The sequence below is a fragment of the Clinocottus analis genome, unplaced genomic scaffold, assembly GCF_023055335.1.
Source record: "Clinocottus analis isolate CAN_PGR_092001 unplaced genomic scaffold, fCliAna1.0.p SCAF_15, whole genome shotgun sequence".
NCBI lineage: Eukaryota > Metazoa > Chordata > Actinopteri > Perciformes > Cottidae > Clinocottus > Clinocottus analis.
The window spans coordinates 177,501-198,268 of NW_027175876.1; the positions used below are offsets into that span (position 1 = coordinate 177,501).

At 42.7% G+C, this 20,768-nt stretch overlaps 2 protein-coding genes across 2 annotated transcripts in view; both read left to right on the forward strand.

Moving 5' to 3' along the window:
- The window catches only part of LOC137785721 (zinc finger protein 512B-like), an 8,518-nt gene extending 7,175 nt beyond the window's left edge, over positions 1-1,343 (forward strand). Inside the window, exon 16 of the mRNA XM_068577176.1 lies at positions 1-1,343. This exon is cut by the window's left edge and continues 321 nt beyond it. Coding sequence (XP_068433277.1) covers positions 1-438 — 438 coding nt within the window. The 3' untranslated portion in view covers positions 439-1,343.
- Positions 1,344-2,992: 1,649 nt separating this feature from the next.
- On the forward strand, positions 2,993-19,192 carry gtf3c2 (general transcription factor IIIC, polypeptide 2, beta). Its single transcript, XM_068577173.1, has 21 exons — positions 2,993-3,193; positions 3,726-3,792; positions 3,910-4,002; positions 4,478-5,066; positions 5,141-5,247; positions 5,389-5,567; positions 5,705-5,790; positions 6,017-6,094; positions 6,462-6,563; positions 6,757-6,984; positions 7,541-7,652; positions 7,753-7,864; positions 12,415-12,446; positions 12,665-12,794; positions 12,995-13,136; positions 14,296-14,457; positions 14,581-14,659; positions 15,347-15,475; positions 15,608-15,898; positions 16,211-16,318; positions 18,074-19,192. The coding sequence occupies exons 3-21, from the start codon at positions 3,978-3,980 to the stop codon at positions 18,248-18,250; spliced, it is 2,868 nt and encodes a 955-aa protein (XP_068433274.1). The 5' UTR covers positions 2,993-3,193; positions 3,726-3,792; positions 3,910-3,977; the 3' UTR covers positions 18,251-19,192.
- Positions 19,193-20,768: the final 1,576 nt, after the last annotated feature.

Here is a 20,768-nt window from a genome sequence, read left to right on the forward strand (position 1 = left end):
CACCTCCACCCGGAGCACCACGGCCTCGCCCTGCAGCCGGACGGCTCGCTCCAGCAGCCCGTGCTCCACTACACCGCGCTGGAGCCGCCTCCCGGACACATGTGGGTGGAGATGGACCGGGGGGAGGCGGGGCCGGGGCCGGAGCCGGAGGCGGAGCAGGCCCCGATCGAGCTGGACATGGCGGAGGTTGAGAAACCCGAGGAAGAGGAGGAGGAGGGCGGCGGCGGTGGCATGGCGGAGGAAAGGAGAGAAAAGGTGGAGAGAGGAAAGCGGAGGGATTGCTTTGCTTTCGGTGCCGGCGGGAACGCCGGCAGCTCGTCCGGCGTCCCCGAGGCGGCGCAGCGGGAGCGGCAGAGGCGGATCGACCAGTGGAACCTGAAGCGTCCCGGCGTCATGGAGCCGCTCCCCGAGGCCAGGAAGTCACAAAGGAACACCTGAACAACAAGAAGAACATCGCTGCGCAGCGGAGCTGATTTATTTTTAACTTAGGTAGAAAAAGACGTCCGGCGACGAGGCGGCTGACGGCGGAGCCGCTGTGTTACGACTTTTAAACATTTTTAGAAGATGTTGATGACGATGGAAACCTTCAAAGAGATCCTCGCAAAGGAAGGAGGATGTGAGACCACACACACACACACACACACACACACACACACACACTCTGTATAGCCGTGTAGTGTTTTCTCTGCGTGTATCTGTAACGGATCATTTCCACCGTCTTGTTCTTTTGGACACGTGTCCGATGAGCCTTCCTGTCTTTTCGCGTTTACCTTTTTTAATGAAAGAGGAATCGTTCATTTCCCCGTAAGAGAAGCCGCTGCAGCGCCATGTTTTATCTCTCTGACGGTGTTTTAGTGCCTCTTCAGTACGACATGTAGAGCTGCAGACGCTCATCCTCATCTTCACTGGAACTCTTTTGTTTTCAACACGCCAAGCCGTTGAACTTTCTTCTGTTCTGTTCCTTCTTCCCGCAGCGTAATGTTTTCATCACAAGATATGTAGCCGTTAGCATGTAGCCTGACGTCTGTGTGCTCTGCATTCTGTGTCCACTGTAGTGACGTGTGCTTCTGGTCGGCCGGCGTTTGTTTGTGACGTTTTAACACTTTTATCTTTTTGCATTCATGAATGTATTTTGTTTCCTCTCCGTTGTGCATTTTAAAAAAGACTTAATTTATTATTTGAAACCCTTTTTAATCTGTTTACAGCGTCTTTAACTCGCTACGGGAAAGGTTTCTCTGATGCTCCGCCCTTCTCTTCCTCCTTTCAGAAAGCGTTTAGAAACAGAGAAAACTCCTTCTACCTGGGAAGTATTTCAAAAAGTAGGATTTATTCAACACATCCAGCACTACTTCATTTTAAACTACTTCCTTAATGATATATATATATATATATATATATATATATATATATATATATATATATATATATATATATATATATATTATATTTTATGATATAATATATATATTTTATTATATATATATGCATTATATGTTATTGTATATATATTATGTTGTTTTATTATATTTTATTATATATATATATATTATTTATGTGTGTGTATATATGTGTGTGTATATATATATATATATATATACTTTTTTTTCAAAGTGATTTACATTACATATTTTGTAATATTTGGGGAATTTGTGCTCAACAAAACTATTGAAACGACTCATGTCACATGATCACAAACAGTATTTTAGTCACAAAGTGGCTGTGATGTAGAAACTCTATGAGGGTGAAAATAACCTCACAAGTGTCTTAAAAGTCTTTTCCTCTCTGCAGTTTTCACCACTTTACTAATAATGTGAATAAGATAAGCTTTCTGTTTGTCATCGTGTGTCTGGAGGTTGTAACTAAACCAACAGCAGTGATGTAACTGCATCCTGTGACCTCCACAAACAAAATATGCAAAATAAAACAAAGTTAACCTTAGTTTGTGAAGCGATGTAAACAATTAGAAAACTGTCTGGAAGCTTCTTATCTTGTTGAAATACTTCCCATGGGACAATCTTTACAACCGTGCATGCACTTTGAACAACAACAACAACAACGCTGAGTTGCTGGAGTGAAACTTCACTTTGCATGTTTTCCTTTGTGTCTTCTGTCGTTTCTTCGTGGTGATGCAGCAGCGGCGTTCTCTAATCCAGATGTACTCAAAGTAGAACGCGTGTATTTTAGTGCCGACCTTCTGTTTGCAATAGAACCAAAGCAGCTCCATTAATCAATAAAATGTTACCACGGGTGATATTTTATTTTACAATAGAGAGAATTAGTGGAAGATATTTCCAAATACTGGGGGCTGAGTTTTGACAGTAGTGTTATTAACCGTGCAGTAAATTAAAGAGGAATGAAAATAATGTTCTTGTGTCTTGTGCCCCATCATCATCATCATCATCATCATCATCATCATCATCATCATCATCATCCAGAAAGTCAATATAACCCAGATAATAAAGGTTCAGTTAGTGTATCATTTGTGTGGAACATCATTTATACTCCAGTTATAATGTCATCTGTTTTTTTTTTGTTACAAAACTGTACTTTTAAAATGTCATTGTTTAGTTTTTGTTCATTGTTAGAACCACACACATGATTAAAAGTTGAATTCATGGTCATTTCAAGGGGCTCCGTGTTTTCAGTAACAAGCACAATATCTGATGGCACACATAAAAAATAAAAATGTAATTATTTTGTATTTAATGTAATTATAAGTATGGCTGTTATTGCGCAGGATGTTTGTGCAGGTGACCTTTTAATGTTTTTCTAAATTGCTATGCTCTAAAAAAAAAAAAGTGACAGTGTTGTATAAGTACTTCTACATTAATATAATCTGAATACGTCCTGCTTTATAATAAAATACTTTAAATACAATATTGATTGTGGGAGTTGAACTCGCGACCCCTCCGGGTGTAGTACCACGTCCCGCTGCTAGGGGGCGATGTGGGTCGCCATGCCGGTACAGTAACATGGCCGTCTGACGCGAGCAGAAAGCGGGTTTCAGCCAAACGGAATCAGTGGAAACGGGCGCGTGCAGAGTTCTATCTTTCGGCCGTTTGTGAGGGACCAACGGCCGGGTTCACACGTCCGCTGCGCCGGTCTTCCGCGGCGTCGTTCTTCGGGTGGCGGAGGTCGGGATTCGATCCCGAGTGTGTCCACGGATCCGACTCGCGGGCAACGGGAGTTCTCGGTACGTGGCTTTTCCGCCGTCGCCACCGAGGAGAGGGAGCCTCCGGTTCCGCGTAGAGTCGCTTTTATCGTTGGCACCATCGGCGTAAGGCGAAACGTCCGTCGGGTCACTGGCCGATTTTAAGAGGGGTTCACATACGTAACGGTGACGTAAGAAGCGCGAGACTCCACGGTCACTTCAGCCGTTTAGCATTAGCTGAGCGGCGTTAGCTCAGTAGCATGCACGCCTGAAGTCACCGGGGTAAACGTGTACAAGTTAAATAACTTTATACTTGCCTGGTTGGTGTTTGAAACGTATGCCGAATTGATGGGTGGTTAAAACACTGTTAAAATAGTGAAGTACATGTGTATAAATCATCGATTTACGTATAAGAGAATGGAAGAAAACATAAAACTATCACAATTCTGAATGAGGTTTGGTTTCTTGGTCTCAGATAACGCGATATCGGTACGGTGCCTGGCTCTTTCATGTTGTTAAACTACTACAAATACGCTAAATACGTATCCGGTTATGTTGTTTACTGTCTTTACAGTCTGTTGAATTGTGGCTGACAACTGTGAGTCAGCCAGTCCAGGACAGAGAAGGGAGGAAACACTGAGGTATGATGATGATGAAATATTACTGAATGTGTACAATCACTTTATAACGTCACCTCAGATATTGTGGTGTGGCTCATACAATGTTAAAGTCTGTCTTGATTTCTTTTTTTTTCACAGTGGGAAAAACTTGCTCCATACATGAGGAGGCGTCTGACAACCATCACAGCACAAGAAACCCAGAGCCGATGGATCCCATTGACTCTGGACAAGGTGATACATACAGGTTCAATGCATGAGGTTACTGTCTAGTATACAGGTGTTGTGAAGGAGAGACCTGTAATGAATGTGCTTTTTAATTCAAGATACTGTTGCAATAGGAACTGAGTTGACAGGCTGAATTAAGTATCTTTATATGCGGCATAAAATAGAATGTAAAAGTATTTTATGCAGCGTTGTGTTCATTTTGTACAGCGACAGAGGGACTTGACATCCCTGTAACATACAGTGGAACGTTAACAATATTGTTTAACATTATTCTATGTGGTTATATTTGTTTTGTTTATCATTTGTTCTTATTTATCTATTTTATTTTGTTGATAGTGTTGTTATTTTTGCACTCGTGATTTTAATTTGAGAGCAAAAATGAATGAAATGGCACAAACTACTCTTTTGTGCGCAATAGTATTTTAGTTGTGTCTTTTAATACATTTTTGTACACCTGTGTGGTAATGATGTCTCCATGCAGGCCAAGAGAAGCCGTCCGCTTTAACACCCAGCTCCAGAGGACGGCAGCGGAGGGCAAATACAAAATATTCCGATTACGAAACCGACGATTCGTCCGTGAAAGGTTCTCCTCAAAAACCACAAAGAACGAGGTCGGGAGGAGCAAAAGGAGCAGCTGCGAAGAAAACTCCAACGAGGAGGGGGAAAGCTGCGAACGGCACGCAGCGGGCTGAAGATGAGGAACGGGAAGCCGCCGCCAAAACGCCTCTTGAGGGGGAAACTCCCGAGAGGGCGACGAGAGCCAGGAGGACGCCGGCGAAGAAGAAGACTCCTGCTAAGAAAACTCCCGCCAAAAGAACTCCCGCCAAGAAGACTCCCGCTAAAAAAACTCCCGCCAAAAGAACTCCCGCCCCAAAAACTCCCGCCGCCACCGGCGGGCAGGGCGTGGTTGCGGATACTCCGCAGCTGGAAAACGGGACGCCGAAGCCAAAGAGACGCTACGTGAGGAAACAGCCGCCGGAGGAGGAACCCGCCGCAGAACCACCGAGCCCGACTGAGCCCGAGGAGGAGACCACGCCGAGCGGGCGCCACAGGAGAGGCGCCGCTAAAGCGTGAGTGACATTCGCGGCGCGCGTTAGCGTGACAACGTAGTTATTCTGTATTTGAAACAGTGCGTTTTCTCCAGGGCGCTGAAGTACCTCCACATTCTGGCCAAAGAAGTGCTCAATCATCCCGCCGAAGAGTTGGACGGCGACGGCGACGTCACCCGCAGAGGCCTCAAAGGAAGCAGAGGTACGGCGGGGAATGTGAGCGCGCCGGCGGTTTGATTCCCGTCCCGGCCCCGGACTGTTTCTATATCGATATCTCAGTGAAGATCCCGCCATCCTCTGACAGAAGTGCGTCAGAGACGGCTAACTCTTTCCATTCATTCAGGGCGTACAGGCCGAAAGAGGAAGCGTCGCGACAGCAACGCTTCAGGAGATGAAGACTTCGTTCCCAATGTTAACGAAGAGGAGGTTGAGGAGCAGGAGGATGAAGAGGAAGAGGAGGCAGAGGACTCTGACTCTGACTCCGGGGCAGAGAGAGTAGCTACTTATCGCGTCTCCAAGAGCGTGAGTGGACTCTTCTGCTGTCGTTGATTATTATCTATTATTGCTTTAAATAAAAGACACATTTTAGATCTCCTGCAGAACTTTTCCTTCAGAAATGAATCAAATTTATAAACTCTTCTCCTTCTTTCTCCCTGCAGCTGGGCCCCAGCCCCATCACCCCCAACGGGCTCACCAGCAACGTGATGAAGACGGTCTGGGAGGCCACGAACACGGCCAAGAAATTGCAAGTAGCCTCGCTCACCACATGCATGATAATAATAACGTAATAAACGTATAAATCGCCGTGTTATTCCACAACTTCACTGGCTCTCATGTGCAAAACGTCGCTGAAAGAAAAGCACACCGCTGAGGAGCAAGTGTTGCCTCACTAACCTGGCTGTTTGCAGCCCTGGTGTGTGTGTTTGTGACATGTTATGATGTGTGTGTGTGTGTGTGTGTGTGTGTTCCAGCCGGGAGGAGCACCACAGCAGCTGGGTGTTCCCAGAGTGGGTCGTCTCCTCCAAGGTCTGGCACCTCGTAGCACCAAGGTAGCTAACCTTCAACCTTAGTTTGTACTTATTGACATGATTCAGTTTGTTAGTGACCAAAATGAAGTCGTACTGGATTTTAAAAGCGAGTTGTATTTTACATTCAGCAGCAAACAACTGTCTAAGTAAAGATGTCTTTTTTTATTTTTACATGCCATGTATGCCTTTAGTGCATGTGAAGCTGCTTTATGAATAAACTTAATTACTGATTTACTGCTTACGCTTTAAGCGCTCACATATGGAACCTAACCTTCATTTATTTACCTGGGCTTTTGTCCTCGGGGTCGAGAAGGAGGTCTGGTGTGCCGGGAGTTCATTTTGTAAGAAGTAATCGTTGAAGGTTGGTGTGAACTTGTGTGTTCCTCAGTGACTTGGAGAGGTACCTGCCTCAGGAGCTTCAGTCGGCTGCTATCCAAGTGTCCAGAGAAGGACTCGGCAAGGAGGAGACGCCCCTGCAGAGACTCGGCAGGTGAGAAGGAGCCAAAGTTGATATCTGAAAGACCAACATTCAGCTTCTGAAATTAGTGCGTTCACCACTTTATGAGACAGATGTCCCACTTATCTGCTCCTTCATGCTGCATTAGAAGATAATAATGAGAAGTCAGATCTGGTATTTTCAAAATAAAACCCTAATGCCGCCCCGTTTCCGTCCACTGGACCAGGTTCACGGCGGTTCCCGCTCACCCGGACCGCTGGGACATGTTGCTGTTCGCGGGCGGGCCGGTCTGGGCTCTGGAGTGGTGTCCCACGCCGGACGGCGCTCCGGCCTGCCAGTACGTCGCTCTGGCCTGCCATGGAGGGATGGAGGACCGGCACTGTGTCAACAAGACTCACAGCGGAGCCGGACTGGTGCAGCTGTGGGACCTCGGACCTCTGCAGTACAACAGCAGGTACAGGGAAGAGCACTTCTATGTTTATTTGTAGTGTTTTTTATTATGATATTTTTTTGTGAAAAATAAATATTTTTTTAAACTTGTTACATTATTTATTTTATTTAATAAATACATATATATATAATTTTTTATTTGTTAATTTTTTATATATATTTATTTTTTGTTAATTTTGTAAAAAATCTATGTTTTTTAAATGTATTTTTTTTTTATTTGTTGTAAAATTATTATATGTTATTTTATAATTTGTTTATTTATTTATTTTTTAATTTTTTTTTAAATTTAAAAAAAAAATGTTTTTATTTATTTTGTGAAAAATCTCTATATTTTTAAATGTGTTTTATTATTCATTTTATTCTGCTGCTGCTATCACTGGTGGTATTTGAGGGCTGATATTAGCAACATCACTGTCAGAGTTTATTTTGTAGGTCTCCAGAGCCGTTTTTAATTCAAAGATTAATCAACTTGTCATATTGTCTGCGTCCTGCTGTTGCAACGCGTATCGTCCTCCTCTTTGTTTTCCGTGACTCTCTCTCTCCTCCTTCCCTCCCTGCAGACCTCCCTCGCAGCCGGCCTTGGCCTACGGCTTGGCCCAGGACAAAGGCTTCGTCTGGCATGTGAAGTGGTGTCCCGCCGGCGGCTGGGAGCTGCCCAGCTGTGGCAGAACGGTGCGGAGGTGTTCCACCAGCACGAGAGCCGGCGCTCGGCCTGTTTGCTCAACGTGACTTGAACTAAAAACCTTTTTAAAACCTCTCTTCCCCTGAAAAGGATCCGTTCCTGCCCCGGCTGGGTCTCCTGGCGGTCGCCACCTCCACCGGCGTCGTCACCATTTACAGCCTGCCCCACCCGGACGCGCTGCACTCCAGCAAGGGGCAAACTGGTGAGACTGGGAATGCTATCTCTAATTAGCCAATGTCTTAAAGTGATGCACGACCCTGACAGCCGAGGCTGCAGTGTGCCTCGAGGCCTGCAGAGGGCAGTGTTGCCTTTTCTAGAGCATGAAGGAGTGTGCTGCAGTTCCCTGTGTTTGAGTTGTCGTAGGAAAGCCAAATTAAGTCCAATACTTGTGTTTATTGTATGTATTTGTTCAGCAGAGTCTTGCGAAGAAAATGTATATCTGCAAAAAAAATCTCTTTTATACCATATTTTGATCATAACTATGAACATCCAGCATGATATGAGCCAGATCCCCCAAAAGTGTCTTCTCAAGCGGTCGCCGACTTGTTCAAACTGTTTTGTTCAAGACCTAAACAACATCCCACACACTAATAACACACCTTTCTGGAAAGATTAGGACCTAAAGAATTGGAATATGCAACAAAAATCACAATAAAACAAAGTATCGGGGTGTTAGGAAGGAGTTTTAGTCAAAAATTGTTCTGTTCAAAAATGAGAAAATGACTTATTTTATGCAAAAACTTTTTTTCTTTCGAGGCCCAATGTGAAAACACAATTTTAGCAACGCGTCGTTTACTTCTACTCGAGTAAATACGTTGAGAAGGAAGAAGAAGCGTCGTCAAAACCACTCGTGGGAAGCCGTTGTCTCACCTCAACAGTGACCGTCACATCTTCCTAAAAACCCAAGATGCCGTCTTCAAATTAAGATATCCAGTTTCCCACTGATGTGAAAAGAGAAAAAAACAGCAACAAAATCATATTTGCTAATAGCTTAATTGTTTTAGCTCCAGTTTTGGAGGTTGTTGCATTTTTTAATAGACGACCTGAGTCTGTAATCGTCCTCAAAGAGCGGCGGCAGCGTGTCGGACACGGACGCCATCAACGGGACGGGATCTCGTAAGGACGATACCCTTCAGGATGGTTTAGAGCTCAGGGTCCATCAGACTGTTAAAAGCTGCTTTAACAGTGAACTGCTTCTCTGAAACACTTGAGAAAACACACACACACACAGACACACACTGTTTCTGTGTATGATGGATGTGCCACATGAGATCACCATTAATCTCCTTCCTCTGGTCTTCTATCAGCCGCAGGCTCCAGCTTCTATAATGTCAGCGTTTACCCACACACTCCTGGAGGGCAAAGTGTGTGTGTGTGTGTGTGTGTGTGTGTGTGTGTGTGTGTGTGTGTGTGTGTGTGTGTGTGTGTGTGTGTGTGTGTGTGTGTCCAGAGACACCAGGCTAAGATCATAGTGTTTCTCATAATACAACCCACCTCTCACACATTTCACCTCCCTCATCCCATCATTGTGTTGTGGGGATCTTACGACCAGAGGAGTCGCCCCCTGGTGGTCAGGAGAGAGAATGCAGCTTTAAGACATGCAGCATAGACTTCTATACAACCAGAGGAGTGTTAATGTATAACATGTACAAGAGGGAGTTTAAATGTGCAAACACCTGCCCTTTGATGTAAGGACGCCATAATAAATGCTAATATTTAATCAAACCCAGCTTATTGGAGAACAACAGACTCCATCACACTTCGCTGGGTTTTACAATGAAGATGAATTTCCAGTCCACTGTGGACATAAAAACAAATAAAGCCTGACATTTCCGCGCTTTACCCCGATGCTTCATGGGGTCTGGTTTCCATTTCATTTCGTAGCCGTGGGTCATTGGTTCCATCTTCTGAAGAGCTCCTCCATCAGCCCCCTGCTTCCAACCATAGGTTACCACTACTGGATAGAAAGGTTGCAGAGCGCTCACATTTACACACACACACACACACACACACACACACACACACACACACACACACACACACACACACACACACACACAATTGCAGAAAGAGACCTGATTTGATACTGAGCTTTTCAACTGGGTCATAGCTGCAATTTCAACAATATATCTTTTTTTGTTGTTGTCAGATTACGTTACATTATGTGTTTAAAACATAAACACAAGGTAACTACATTAGCATTTAGTCAGAGTTCCTCTGATCAGTAAAACAAACCTTTCTTCTTGGATTCAATGCTATCAGTAGGCTACAGTTATCAGAGCCTTCAGGCTCCCCTTGTGGCCCAAAAGTGAACTGCAGGTATAAAAGACAACGCTAGAAATTCAACATAATCCAGTTAAATATCTTTACATCGACAAGTTGGATTAGCACAAACATTGATGTTCCATCTCGTGCCAATACTAAGTGTAAAATGTGGTATTTTAATATGAATAATATCCACATTGACTTCAACCAAGCTGCGCCTTAAGGGCTGAATAGTAAATGTTAACGTGGTGAAGTAGAATGAAGAATTTAATGATAGACACTTTAAGAACAAAAAGCAATGTTAAAATGATTTATTTAAACCAAAGCCTGTATTTAAGGTAATTTAACAAACATTCACATGAACTATTTATTAGATTTTAGAGGTAGGAGTTCATTTCTATCGAGTCCGCTGTCACAGCTGCTGACACACAGTTTATTTTTGCTAGCTGGAAAAATACCTTTTTTTTTTTTCTTTTTTTTTCCATCGGCTCGACTTATTCTTTGAGGGCGGACGGAGCTGCTTTTAACCGAGTGAAAAACGACCCCAGAGTTTCGTTTACGGCCTCCCGCTCCGTCCAGCCGACACCAGGAGCACTAATTGAATGCAGATTAGCTATCGCACACGAGCACGAGCGGGAATAACTCAGTGTCGGCTGAGCAGGTCAGAGGTGAAATTGCTGTGTGTGTGTGTGTGTGTGTTTTCCTCCAGCAGCCCAGCACTGTTTGCAACAGATAATTATAAATGGCTTTTGTCCGTCCAGTCACCAGAATGAATGAGGAGGTGAATGAGAGGAGGCGGCTTTTAAAAGCTGCAGAAGAGGAGGAGGGGGTGGAGAAGGTGGAGGAGGAGGGGGTGGGTTAAGAAAAAAGAAGACAAAAGGGAGAATGCGAGACGGCGTGGTGAACGCACATCATTTACAGCGCCGTTCTCCATCAGACAAGGATCTGTAATTGAAATGACAAAGAAGATGCATCGCCCGGCCGGTTGTTAGTGTTAGCGGCCGTGAATTTCAGGCCGAGTAGCCGACTCGTCCTGCGCCCCGACGCTGTCAATCATCACGGAGCAGTGGAGGGGGAAGAGGCCAAGATGAAGTGTGTTTTTTATCCTGTGTTGTACTTTTATTCACCGCAAGAACAACCGGTTATCAGGCTTCAGGCGAGGCCTTTAACGCCGACAATATTTTTCAGATTAGGGTTTTAACCCTTTTGGAAAGCATACGCGGAAATCCTCCTGCTCCCATTTTAAGTCCCAGCATGCCCCATTCAGACAATCTTTTGGCATAAATTACGTAATATATTTTCATTTTTGAAGCAAACGACACAGTTTTTTGACTGAAACTCCTTCCTAGCAGGCCGGGAAAAGGAGGTCTTTGGACAAAATTGGTTCCACAGTTTTCAACGTGTTAAAATGTCAGTTTATTTGGTTCATGGTTAAACACTCGCTAACATCGGTTGTATTAATGATTTAATAAAATCTTGTGAATTATGTAAACCAGACTAAAGAAATACTTTAATGTACCTTTGTTTGCCCAGTACCCGTTTCTACCCAGTGGAGCTTGAATGCACCGTAACGTAAGTCAATGCAACCTCCGCTAACGATTGCCGTTAGCTGTTAGCTGTTAGCTGTTAGCGCTCCGTGCAGGTCGGCAGCATGCCGAGAGAGAAACAAAAATATTGTAGGTATCCAATTAGGTTGCTTGTTCCAAATGTGCGTCTTTAAATGTTTCAGACGAGGTCTGAGGTTAAAGATTAGGACGACGCTATGAAAAGTGTTTTTTTCTGAGGCGGAGGCGAGTTGATGGAAGGTGTTGAGCGGTGAGGAGGACACCGTATTGATCCGAACACTGGAGGAGGAGAGGAAGCTAATGATGGGGAACAGACCGACGCCTTTTGTGATTTTAGTTATTGGATTTTTACCTCCATTAAACACAGCGGTGATCGGCGAGGCAGGCGCCAACGATCACTTCTGAAGTGGTTCTTAACATCCAGCAGTTTCTTAACTTTGACGTGTTTTCATTCAGAACCTACTTTTGTGAGAGAGTTGGATCAATTAACTTATTATCTGGAGTGAGGCAGAGACCTGTCAATCACCTTGTAGCCCCGCCCCTAAGTCATCTCCTGCTTTATGGTCTGTTGGACTCTAACAGACCATAATGTACTAAATGAACATCATGCTGCATAGAAGAAGACTTGAAACTAGAGATTGAAACATAAACTCATGTTTACAATGAAGCACAGACTTCTATACAACCAGAGGAGTCGCCCCCCCGGTGGTCAGGAGAGAGATTGCAGCTTTAACACATGAAGCATAGACTTCTATACAACCAGAGGAGTTGTAACTCTAACCCTTGTTTCCTACAAAATGACACACACACGTCTGTTCACTATAACAAGGCCACTGTTATTCTCATTACATCATATGTTTAGTTTTAATTGTCCTTATCAATAAAGAGAAAATATAAAGTGTGTTCATGTTTCTCTCTGCAGGAAAAGACATCACACAGCTGCCGATTTACCAGGTAAGCTCCTCCTGAAAATGCTTGTGTGTTATCTTACATGGTTAATTAGATGGTGAAATATATATATATATATATATATATATATATATATATATATATATATATATATATATATATATATATATATATATATATATATATATATATATATATATATATATATATATATATAAAACCGCTGCAGACATTTGACGGCTCCTCCCTCTCGCTTCCTGCAGGCAGAAGGTGTGGTCACGCTGAAGCTCGGCGCCCTCAAAGCTCCTCGCCATGACAAGAGCGGACAAGTCCTGTGTATGGATTGGTTGCCTGAGAAACCGCACAATATAATGGCTATTGGATTTTATGACGGTATGAATTGATTTAATGATTAATCGGTTCAGTGTTTGTCAGGACAAAGAAACGAAGCGTCTGAATTCCCTCAGGTTCTTCTCCCTGATTAATCATTTCTACAAACTCCCTTATGTTTATATATATTTATATTATTATTGACATGTTTTGCTGTCTTTTTCAAGTTCAAATTATACAGTTTGTGTCCCTCCCTCCTTCAGGTGTTGTCGGTCTGTGGGATCTTTCCACAAAGTCGGCGTTGTTGCGCCTGCAGGACTCCGGGTCGCTGAACCTGCTGCCCTATCGATGCCTGCTGGCTCACGACCACGCCGTGCGGGCGCTGGCCTTCTGCCCCGCCTCCAGGTGAGACTCCTTTCGCCTGAATGCCGCTGCCGCACTCACACCGGGTCACACCGGGTCACACCGGGTCACACCGGGTCACACTTGAGAGCCTTGTGTAAATGTGCAATGTCGGACAGTTGTGGTTTTCAAATGAATCTCTCCTTTTATTTTAATGGCCATTGTAGAAAAGATTCGTTCAGTCCTTTTTAAATGTTACACATACGCAAGAAAAGATTAATTTTGTCCCCCACGAATAACACAATAATAATAAAGGCACCGGAATGGAACCCTGTGGAACTCCACATGTTTTTTCTCCAGTTTTTTTCTGTTTTGCTAAATTGGATTTTATTCAAACTTACATGTTTATTAGAAAAAAGTCAAATCATCTTCTCTACTTTGTTACAGAATATAAAATGTCTCTTCTGGTGAAGTTAGAAGTTTCATATATGCGGTTACGACGAGGACAGATGACTAAAACACAACATACAGGAATATGTAGCTTTTCTAATGGGAACTTTCTGGTGAATTTAGTAGAAATCTACAGACTCAAATATTAAAAAAGACTCCGACAATTTCTGCTTCACACATTCAAGTTGATTTTCTGCAAAGGCAGATGTAAAAGAAAGCAGTAAAAGAAAAGGCGTTCAGCTTAAAGGTGAATCAGAAGATGAATCCTGCAGAGACACCGCAGAGGACACACACTGCTGAGCTGGATCACTGCGCTTTAATTAAACAGCTGAAGGAGACACAACTACAACTCCCTCTGTCTCTCTTCTACTTTTCCTTTCTTTGTCATCTTTTTCTCTCCATCCACGTTCACACAGCACAGTTCACCGTATCGATCGCTCCGTCTTCATTTGTTTTAAGACATCGCTGTCAGATTAGATCAATGTGTGTTTCGAGCCTTGAATTACACGCACATTAACACAATCGGTCGAGCACGCATGAGCTCATCACAGAGATATGATATCGGCGTATACACATGTCAAATAATAATGTAAGAAATCATAATAATTTAATGGAAACTCCCAAATACAACTATTGGTATCTGGCTAGAAAGTCCTGTTAAAGCCATTTTTACATGTTGTACTCAAGCAAAAAATCATGAGTAGCTCCCACTGTAAACACGACTTCAGTATAAATGGACAACCGGCTCTTCCTCCTCCTCTTCCTCGCTCAGGTTCCTGCTGGCGACGGCAGGAGAAGACCGCTTGGTGAAGACCTGGGACCTGAGGAGGCTCCAGGATCCCATCACGGTCCAGAAGCGCTACCTGACCAACGAGCTGTACTGGCCCCTGAACGGCCCGGGGCTCCTGATGGCCCAGGAGACCGCCTACACGCCGTGAGACGGCCGCCACTCTGCCGCCATTCGGCCTTTTCTCTTGGTATATATCAAACGTATGGAAGCAAGTGGTGCTTGAACACGCTCCTTCTCTTTCTGCTGGTTCTGTGTGTCTGTGCTCAGGTTCGGTTCTCAGGGTGTGCACTACTTCGACCATCACATGCGCGCCATCTTCGCTGTTCCTCGGACCGGCACCGTGTGGGTGAGTGTGTGTGTGTGATATATTAAATAAATACATAATATTACATATTATATTCATATAAAATATTATTTTTATTTATTTATATATTTATAAATATATGGCTATATATTTATATATTATATATATAAAAATATATCTATATAAAAATATAAATATTTATATATATATAAAAGTATGTATATATATATATATATATATAAATATATATACATCGTGTATACATATATTTTTTCAAACCGCTTAATTTCCCTATAAAAGTCATAATAAAAGATATATTTCTAAATTTCTCATAAAGACCTTCTTGCCATACCTATTGGTATTTATATAAGACATAAATATATACATATATTTATATATAAATATTATTTGTATATCATATTTATTATATATTAAATAAATATTGTTACATATGTTATTATATTTATTTATTTATTTATTTATTAGTATATCAATATTATTATTATATTTATTTAGAAAAATATATATTTTTATATATATATATATTTTTTTTAAATTTAACTTTCAAATCATCAGCAGCCTCAGTAAGCGTTGTGTAAGTCAGCAGGAATATGTTTTCTCCACGATGATTCCACATCACCGTGTTGTTCTTATTTAACACCAAATAATCCAGAACTTCACGAGGATCAAATATGTAAAACATGGCGTCTCTCCTCCGTCTCGTTGCAGTCCATCTCCTACTCGGAGTGGCTGAACAGCCTAGTGACGGCCGACACCCACGGGGATGTGATTATCTGCCTCCTGCCTCAGATCGGCATCATCCCTCAGTACATCAAGCGCACGCTGGAGCGACGCTTCGTAAGTCCAACGCTCCTCGCTCCTCGCTCCTCGCTCCTCGCTCCTCGCTCCTCGCCGCTTCAAAGTTGCGCCGCGACGTCTTCGGAGGAGCTGAAGCGCTAACCGTCCTTTTCCTTTTTAACGTGTGTTCAGCCCGTCTACCTCACGTCTCTGCTGCCTCGCGACGACGCGACCGAAGAAGACGAGCAGGAGACGGCAGGAGTCCAGGAGGAAGAGGAGGTGAAGGAGAAGGACGTTGTCGAAGAAGAAGAAGAGCAGGAAGGAGGAGAGACCGAAGCACTGGATGCTGAGGCCGAAGGAGAGAACGAGAGCGAAGGAGGAGGAGGAGACGGAGGGAGGAAGGACGAGTGTCCTCCTCTGCTGTTCCAGACGTACAAAGAGGCCGTGAAGAAGAACTGGATCCAGCAGATGGACAGCGACCTGGTGCGTAGAGTCAGACCTGAACCCTTTGACCTTTGACCTCGGGTTTGAACCGCCGGTTTGAGAAACCAGTCTTTCGATCCAAAAGGTCGACATATAATCTAATTATTGCTTCAATAAAAATGATAAATTACCTTCAAACTAAGCAAATCCTTTCATGAATAAACAGTGTTTAATATGATGTTTTATAGAAACAAGAGTTCAAATAGCTTTTACATCCGATTATTAAATCACAATAAATATTAAAGCTGTATTGTTTAAGCTCATAACGTAACATAATATTATAATTATAATAATAATAATCTTCTGTTCCAGCGGACCTTCGGGAGAAGAGAGAAGAGAAGTCTGTGGAAACGCATGAGAGACACGGAGCTGAAGACCAAGCTGAAGATGGACGAGATGCCGCTGTCTGCACTGCACAAGGTACACACACACACACACACACACACACACACACACACACACACACACACACTCGTCAGACTCTTGCTGCAACACGTTAGGAAAGAAGTCAAGTGAAGGAAACACCTGGAGGAAGGAAAAAGGAGGAGAGCGATGAAAGAAGAGCTTTCTCTCTAAATATATCTTTATTCTCTCTCTGTGGCTATCTCTCCATATATATATATATATATATATATATATATATATGAGATCTCCCTCTCTCCTCCTCTGATGGGCAACTATAAAGACAGGCAGAATGTAATGATGTGTAAAATGAGAAAAATGTCCCCGTGGGTAGAGAGAGGGGGAGAGAGAGGGGGAGAGAGAGAGGGAGAGGGAGAAGCCATTTGAGGGTTTGATGTGTTTAATTTGAAGCGTCGTGGCCTCTGGGACGAGATGACTGACGCTGTCTTCTCAAAAAACTAAATGCTGCTGAGTTTTTGTTGTTTGGCATGAAGGGGATAAATGGATTATAAAGAGGAAGAAGAGGAGCGGGCGAGAGGATTTATGGTGATGAAGAGAGGGAAAGACGAGGGTCAGTAAAGAAGAGGAAGAAGCGAGCGGTGAAATCGACTCGCTGAGAGTTACAGCCGAGTCGTTCCCCGAGGAGAGAAGAGTGTTATATTATTATTACCCGTTTATTTAACTCCAGCAGAATCAACGTGGTCATGAGAGGAAGGAGGTTCCAGCAAAATGCAGAAGTCATTTTAAGGTTTTGTCTCTGGGTGGTTGAGTCAGAGCTTGTTTTTTTTGGTGGAGAGTTGCAGAGTGTTGGAGACGTCGTCCGCTACTCGACTGCGCTCTGCTTGAGCCGCTCTGAGCGGCAAAAAGATGCTTTTAAAGAAACAATCGACAGGAATGTTTATTTTTTTCATAAATACAAAAGTTAATCCACAGATTCATGATGTTTAGGAAATAGGGATTAGGTTATACGGCAAACTAATACTGCTAGTGGCACGTCCTATTCACGTCTTATTCACGTCTTATTCATGTCCTATTCACGTCCTATTCACGTCTTATTCACGTCTTATTCACGTCCTATTCATGTCTTATTTATGTCCTATTCACGTCCTATTCATGTCTTATTCATGTCCTGTTCACGTCTTATTCATGTCCTATTCATGTCTTATTCACATCCTATTCATGTCTTATTCACATCCTATTCACGTCCTATTCATGTCTTATTATGTCCTATTCACGTCCTATTCATGTCTTATTCATGTCCTGTTCACGTCTTATTCATGTCCTATTCATGTCTTATTCACATCCTATTCATGTCTTATTCACATCCTATTCACATCCTATTCATGTCTTATTCACATCCTATTCATGCCTTATTCATGTCCTATTCATGTCTTATTCACATCTTATTCATATCCTATTCATGTCTTCTTCACATCCTATTCATGTCTTAATCATGTCCTATTCACATCTTAATCATGTCCTATTCACGTCTTATTCATGTCCTATTCACATCTTAATCATGTCCTATTCACATCTTAATCATGTCCTATTCACATCTTAATCATGTCCTATTCACGTCTTAATCATGTCCTATTCATGCCTTATTCATGTCCTATTCATGTCTTATTCACATCTTATTCATATCCTATTCACATCTTAATCATGTCCTATTCACATCTTAACCATGTCCTATTCACATCTTAATCATGTCCTATTCACATCTTATTCATGTCCTATTCCTTGTTGTTTCCTCATATTTCCTTCTCCCCTCAGGTGCGTTTCAACCCCAACATGTGCTGCCACACCTGGCTGGCGTCCGGGGGTCAGTCGGGTCTGGTCCGGGTGAACTGCCTGAGGGGCATGATCACCCCGCAGGCCAAGAAGACCGTCAGCGCCAGCCAGGCCCAGTTCACCGCCCTGTACTCCCCCGAGGAGCAGGAGGAGCTATAACAGCGGCTCCGGCTCGGAGGTGGAGCACGAACACACCGCAAGCCTGCAGAAAAGAGGGATTATTTTTTAAATCAAAAAGCGACAGTTTGTGATGCCGGGACGTTTGAGCAGCCGGCGGCCAAGTGCCTCGCTAAACTTTTACCGTTCTCTCCTCTTCAAGATGATCCATTTCCACCTCGTTTTTTTTATTTTTTCTTGCCAGTGAATCCTTTTTTTTTTTTTACAGCAGTCCAAAGTAACAGAAAAGTCATCAGCTGCATTCACCGTTATAATACATCAACTTCTCTCAGGAAAAATACAAAAAAACCCTGCAGCTTTTATTTTATTTTATATTTACAAAGAAAGAAATCTGCATTTTGCTGCCATCTAGTGGTTGAAGTTGTCATCGGTACCTCAGGGCGTGGTCAACGGTGCGCCAGACTTATTGTTCTAAACAATGTACGACAACACGCGTCCTGTTTGTTGTCCTGTGGAGGTCTGAGTGGCAAAAAAATTGAAAATCTCTTGTCAACTTTTTTTGGCGTATGTTATTTTAGCAAAGTACAATTTTCTTTTGTTTAATCCGTAAAACATTCCACCGCAGTTTATTTTGTGTATTTGTGTCTTGATATTTGTTGCAGTTACAAGCCACGCAACAGTGTGCTACGTGTGCTAACGTTTGTTCCAGAAGTTTATCTATTATTATTATTTCACACTGAAAGATGCATTTTTTCATCTTGTCCCAAAACGTCTTTTCTCACTTTACTGCTGATGTTTTAAACTGTGAAAGGTGCGTCTAGAAAAAACATCAACAGCGAGCTTCAAAAGAAACGGGGTCACCCGAACACAACAATACCTGCGCGTACCGTGAAAGTCGGGTTACAAGCCGCTACTCCTGTCTCCGTTAGCTCCCCGCTGTAGCCAGCTAGCGCTGCTGCTGGTATTTCCGTTAGCTCCCTGCTAGCTCCCTGCTAGCTCCCGGACAACCACCGAAGGTAGCGGGACCGGCCCCGGCTCGACGCCCGACTTGGGCAGCAGCAGCTAGCGGGGAGCTAGCAGCAGCGCTAGCTTGCTACAGCGGGGAGCTAGCAGCAGCGCTAGCTTGCTACAGCGGGGAGCTAGCAGCAGCGCTAGCTGGCTACAGCTAGCGCTGTAACCCGACTTTTACGATAGTTCTCACCTTTTTTATTGAATTTATTTTTTAGGAGAGTGGAGGCCGTGAAAAATGAAGCGACTTCGACTGAGTCAGAACGAAGGACGCTCAAAAGAAGGATGTAAAATGTCCGGAAAACGTTCATAAAGATTCCTGCGCAGCGTCTCGTTTGCGTTCGTACGCTCAAGGAGTTTTGTTGCGTGATCGTTTTTGTTGCGTGTGGATTTCCACGAGCACATGAGTGAATATAAAAAGCACTTGGAAAACGCTGCACAGGGATAATTTTGTGTGTCTTTTTGGCGATTCGTAACGCTTTTGCTCGTCTTTTTTCGGACTCGCTGCTCCTCTAGAAGCCGTTTTACGGTCGATACCGTGTCGGGTGAACCGTTCCTTCGAGCTCATCTTTGCTGCTGTATTTTTTGCAATTGGTTATTTTTGTCTTTTATCATGTCAATAATAACTCAGGCTTTTAACTGAGGGGGAAATACTTGAATTTTTTTTTTTTTTTAAGTGTCTCTACTGGATGTAAGTAATGTTTATAAATGACAAATATATGTATTTTTCTTCGAGGTTCTTTTTTTCTCTAGTTGGTGAAATATGATTATTATTATTATAATTGTTGTTTCAAAGGTTTTGATTCCTTATTTAATTGGAGCAGCTGCTGTGTCGGGACGCGACCTCATTTCAGCTTTCTTGTCTTTAAAAAAGCTGAAAAATGAAATGTTACTCTAAGTTTAATTAGAGGTTTGGAAACGTCTCTTTTGTCTTTTTCCTTTCAGTTTTTTTATTTACAGATTCTCATCAACAGTTTCAAAATGCGTTTTGAACAAATGTCGAGATAACGTCACCGGTCGCGAAAATAGTTCTTGATTGACGACGTCATCGTTAACTTGTATAAAAAACCAACAACAATGAAAGTGTCAGAATGTACAGCCTCTTCTCTTTTGTTGTTTTTGCCCTGTTGCTATTTTTGTAATGTTACATATAATAAAAAGGTTGTTTTATAATAAAAACATTGACATTATTTTTACAAACTTTGCTGCAAAAATCCCCACACTGGCTACAATCTGAACTATTGGATTGTTTTGCCAACAAATAATGTGTCTCATGTCCTGTTTTAGGATTATTATGTTCATCAAAAACAAAATAATACCAAAAAAATTGCTTCATCCAGCCTCTTTCCATCAATCTGCAATCTTTTATTTCACCATATACAAAAAAAACTCTTGCCACACATAAAAATGAAATATCAAACTTCACACGTGGAATTATGCAACGTCACCAGAGCACATATAGACCGATTGCACAAGAGGGATAAATGTATTTACACATGTATACACAAAATCATACACAGAAAATACACAATATTTAACATATTTACAACAC

What these genes read in the sequence shown, in the direction of transcription:
- gtf3c2 (XM_068577173.1), top strand. Translation starts at nt 3,978, where the DNA reads ATGGATCCCATTGACTCTGGACAAG. An exon ending in GGCTATTGGATTTTATGACG is followed by an intron (nt 12,795 to 12,994) that starts GTATGAATTGAT and finishes TCCCTCCTTCAG; the next exon opens with GTGTTGTCGGTCTGTGGGAT. An exon ending in AGCAGATGGACAGCGACCTG is followed by an intron (nt 15,899 to 16,210) that starts GTGCGTAGAGTC and finishes CTTCTGTTCCAG; the next exon opens with CGGACCTTCGGGAGAAGAGA.